The 5,158-nt window shown below is 35.7% G+C and overlaps 1 protein-coding gene across 1 annotated transcript; it reads right to left on the bottom strand.

Moving 5' to 3' along the window:
• Window positions 1-2,458: 2,458 nt before the first annotated feature.
• On the bottom strand, window positions 2,459-4,900 carry LOC111384156 (serine/threonine-protein kinase PBS1-like). The gene is made up of 2 exons (XM_023008405.1): window positions 4,684-4,900; window positions 2,459-2,739 (listed from the first exon to the last, which is right to left on the bottom strand). The coding sequence occupies exons 1-2, from the start codon at window positions 4,873-4,875 to the stop codon at window positions 2,551-2,553; spliced, it is 381 nt and encodes a 126-aa protein (XP_022864173.1). The 5' UTR covers window positions 4,876-4,900; the 3' UTR covers window positions 2,459-2,550.
• Window positions 4,901-5,158: the final 258 nt, after the last annotated feature.

Raw genomic sequence — 5,158 nt, 5'->3', positions numbered from 1 at the left:
CCCGGTCCGTGAATTAATTAATCCAATTAATTAATTCGGGATTATAAATAAGAAATTCAATTAATTAATTTATCCAACGATTGTTAAATTAATCAATTAACAATTTGCAGTCTTCCAATTCTCTTTTTTGTGCGACCCATTAGGTTCCCGACCACGATACCTAACGACGTGAAATATTATTTTGATCTAATCAAAATTGATAAATTAAAACACCCTTTTAATTTATCGTCAATTCACACTCGCCGTCCGTGATTGACATCTAGCAATGTGTTAGGGCAATGCATGTGGCGTGAATGTCACGTGGTATGACAAAACCAAATTCGTTCGTTTACCGTGAAACTATAATCCCTTCGTCAATATGATCCGATCAATTACGAGATATGGAAGTGTGTCAATCTCGATTATCGATCATATATTTCACTCCACTATTAAGTCAATATAAGTCGAAAACTCCTTTTCGACTTATGAGTACACTTTGGCCAAAGATTTCATCATCGACTTAATTGAATGAAACGCAGATCATAATCTCCTACTATCTAAGAGTGACGAATCCTTTATTAGTGAATCACAACCTTCATATGATTCTTGACGTACTCGAACGATGTCGTATTAGCGGCCCTTTGCAGAACAACATCCAACACCGTCAAAGTATGACTGTTCTCATATAAGGTAACATGACGACCTCAAGTCAAAGGACCAATTTTATTACCGAACATTAGAAATTAACCACTGACACTCAGATAGTTATTCATGTGGAATCTCTCTGTGGGTCTATTCTATAACAAAATGTCCACGTGTTCATTTAAGTGTCACCACACTTTAACTTATGAGATCAGCTACTTATTTCACAAGTAAGAAATGCCACACGTGATGGTCTATCCGTAACAATGATATCCGTATCTCGTTATTACTTACGACCACGGACGATTTAAGATTCAATCAAATGTAATTTGTATCTCACAATCACAACTCTTTGTGATTAATAAATTACGAAGATTTAAATCTACGGACTTTATTATTTATTTAATTGTCTATTAATTAAATAATGGATCTGCCGTTTAATTGCATTAATCATATATATATATCAAAAGTATTTATGTCCAAAGTTAATTGGACTTAGGACATAATACTTACACACTGTGCAAGTACAGATTCAAGAGAAAAATGAGTAGATTGCAACATCCAGGTAGAATAGCCTATGAAGTGACTGAATAAACTATTTCAAAAAATTTCAAGCAATCACATTAAACAACTACAAATGTCTTTTGAACTTGATGCGACAAGTCTGGTTAAAATAGATTTGGATTGAATGACTTATTACACCAGTGTGCCTCGTGGCCTAGAATAATGAGAAAGTACAACCTATTATTATCATAGATGGGTTTTGTCAGTGTCGAAATTTTGTTATTAATTATCGCTTGTTGGAGGGTAACGAGAAGGAGACTAGAATAAATTGACCTCCATCAGGTCTGAGGCAAGACCATAAGCTAGAACTAAGTGAAGTATATAATCTCTGTCCTCGATTAACCACTTGAAGGAAAAGGAAAAATGAAAATCTTCGTCCATCAACTACCGATAAATCTTGGGCATATGCAAAATAATTAACAAAGAAGATAACAAACTAAAAAGTGCTTATCAGATTGGGCAGAGCAGGAGAATCCCAATAATCAGAATGAACAAACCCAATAGAGCATCAGTATAATTAAAAGGCAAAGTTGATCGTACTTTTGCTAGTTGGGAAGGTATTCAATCGAAGGAATAATGTTTGGCACCTTTAATTTCAGGCTGAAATGAGATTTAATATGGAACTAGAAGGAATCTAAGCGAACATCAAGTAAAAGATGAATAGTTGGAGCTGTTATTGACATTGATCAAAATTGAATGTCGCGCTAGTATGTTCCAACAATCTTCCCTCTTTAAGACCTGTTCGACTGCTCATGTTCTTCTTTGAACATCAATTCTGATTTCACAATGTGGATTTTTACGTATATCTAAGTACAACTAATTGCCACAATAGGTTCATTTGATGCACATAATTGGTGACATTAGAAGAATGGAATTTGAAAGAGAAAAGTGAGGAATGGTCATTGCGATCGCAACAACTAAAAGTTAATAAGCAAGAACTGCTTCGAATGAATGACAGAAGATCTCCATTTCTTATAAAAGAGTAAATGAGCAAGTGTAGTGTCTCCAATTGAGTTTATAAATGGTTCGAAATCTATTATATGACCACACTCAGTTTCCGAATTGATAAATTGTTTGTAGATATATTTCATCTGAAAGAAGAAATCCTATATATAGACAAGATATTTTGTTTTTTCATATCATGTGAAGCAGATGTAAGTTGTAATGAGGATGATCCACAACAACAAAAAAATCCATTCTGGTGCAAACCTTTCTTTTATTATTCTTTATGCAATAGTTTTCCACTTCTTGAATTTCTCGTCTAAGCAAACTTGATTCCTACCGAATGTCCTCAAGCTACAAATGATTTGAAGTGGGCTTATTTGTCTGCCCTTGGACCTTACTTCGAGCAGCATGGGAGTTATATTACTTCGATGTCAAATAATCCATAGCAACCACCACTTGAGTCATGGTAGGCCGAGATGGGGAATCATCTCTTACACACATTAATACGACATCAATGACCTCACAGAACATGGATTCTTGAAATTGTCCTTCCAGTTGTGGATCAGCCAATTGCACACAGTTCTTGCGATCATTCAGAAAAGGACGTGCCTACAAATATATAAGGATGATTATAGCGATCATATAAATAAAAATGAAGACCAACATGAATATCAAATAATTTCAAGAAAATACATCAGAGCCAAATGCATAAGAAACCTTTGGCTCTGCACAACCTAATGATACAGAATGAGAGGGAGACAAACAGAAACAAAGAAGAGAGAAGAATTGGATGGACAAACTCAATCAGTCAATATCTTAGTAATCAATTCAATAATGGACATAAGAAGCAGATATAAGGTTTTGAAGCTTTTCAAATTACTTGCAGTTTCCCATAATCAGCAATTCTATAGGCATTGAATATTTTACCCAATTAATAAGTGTATGCTTCCCGATTTCACGAGTATCATCTACTGCTCTACGTCCAGTGATTATCTCCAACAAGACTGCCAAAACTATAAACATCTGTCTTCATTTTAGGTTTTTCAGTTGCAGCATATTCAGGTGCAAAGTATCCATAAGTACCCATGGCCTAGTGGTAACATGAGACTTATCCTCACGTGGACCAAACTTTGCAATTTCGAAATCAGAAAGTTTAGGGAGGAACCCTTCATCCATCAATATATTAGATGATTTCAAGTTTCCGTAAATGACTGGTGGATTCGCCTGGTGGTGCAGGTAACTCAAACCCTTAGCCATACCAGCTGCAACTTTCATTCTCGTATTCCAATCCAGGGGTGGCATGTCAGGTGTAAGATCTGCACAATGACCCTAGCTTCTAATATTTATTAAAGAAATTCATAAATTTTTCGTAACAATCATAAGGTGAATAAAATTCAAGAGCACAACGATGACTAAAATGACAACATCCACATCGAATAACCCTTCTAAAGCTACCAAATAAACTATTCCAAAAATTCAAAAGGCAATCATCACATTATACAAATTGTAACTACTTGAAAGGAGAAATAAAAATCAAGGTGTCCAACCAATAATTATACTGAAAATCTCTCACACAAAACGGGACAAACCATAAATAGTTACAAATGTCTTTTGAACTTGAAGCAACGAGTCTGGTTAAAATGGATTTGGACACAACCTATTACCATCATCTTAGGGGTAGGGGTGGTTTTGTCAGTGTTGAAATTTTCCCCATAATTATCACTTGTTGGAGGGTAACATGAAGGATATTAGAACAAAGTGATCTCCATCAGTTCTGTGGGAAACCATAAGGTAGAATTGACTGAAGTATACAATTTCTCTGTCCCTCACGCTCACTAGGAAAAAGAAGAAATAGAAAAGCCTGAAAAGGAGATATATCGCCATACTATTGCAAGGTTGCAGACAAAAATCTACAATATATCAGAGTAACAAATATGAGAACTGCCAAGAATTGGCAAGCTCCTAAATATTAAGAAAACATGTGAGCTGTTGTAATGTGACATATAGTGGCAATCCTCGAGTTTCATCAGATGCCTTGGTATAACAATGACATCCAATAGTCTTTTGTGCATAAGTAGATATGGGATCAGAACCAAAAAGGAATAAACTGTTGTCTCAAAAGCACTTTCTAAACATATTGTTCTATAATCAGATGTTCAAAGGATGCATTATCAAGAAAAGGAATTTGATTAGCATGTATTATACAGTTCTCACCATCGATGCCAATAGCTGCCAACAACTGCCCACCTTCTGCAGATTTTACGAAGCATCCATCCAACCCAACAAAAAAACCCCCCCCCCCCCCCCCCCCCCAATCACAGTAACCGACCAAATTGACAAGGTTAGAGTGACGCAGCTGAGAAAGCATGAGAACTTCCCCCAAAAACTCCTTGTCCCCGTGTAAACCATTTGATCAAGTCTTTTAATGGTAACAATGTGACAATAGTTACAACATGTTATATACTCATGTCTATCGTAATTTTGGAAATTATGGAAAAAAAAAAAAAAAGGTCAATCCAAATATGGTCATTTTAATCTCTGGTGAAAGATTACCTGGCCAGTGCCCTCTATTTTCCCTTTGTATACAGGCCCATAGCTACCTTCTCCAATGAAGGATCCTCGCCTGAAATGGTTAGTTGCTGTTGCGAGCTCACGAAAAGAGAACGCCATAGCATGACTTTTAGATTGATTAGCAGCATCCTCTGAGACGGAGGAACAATGAACTAACTTTGGTTTTTTACTCATTTTCACTGCATGAATTTACCGAATGTTAGGCTTAGAATTGTGGGAAAGGAAGAAGCAAGATAAACAATTAAACATCACAACCATAGAAATTTAGTCACGGCTCATGTGTATTTTGCAGAAGTAATCAATTCTGAATTTTTTATCCATGAGAACTTATCAAGATTGCCATAAAGAATCCCAAGAAAACACATGCAATTACAATGCTGATAATAAAGAGGCAACACAAGCAATTTAAATCAAGAACCAAGGATTATAGACATTATTAATACAGAGACGACTGTGA

This window comes from Olea europaea, unplaced genomic scaffold (assembly GCF_002742605.1).
Source record: "Olea europaea var. sylvestris unplaced genomic scaffold, O_europaea_v1 scaffold2856, whole genome shotgun sequence".
Lineage (NCBI taxonomy): Eukaryota > Viridiplantae > Streptophyta > Magnoliopsida > Lamiales > Oleaceae > Olea > Olea europaea.
Note: the sequence above shows the minus strand (reverse complement) of the source record. Positions and strands in the feature narration are given on the sequence as shown.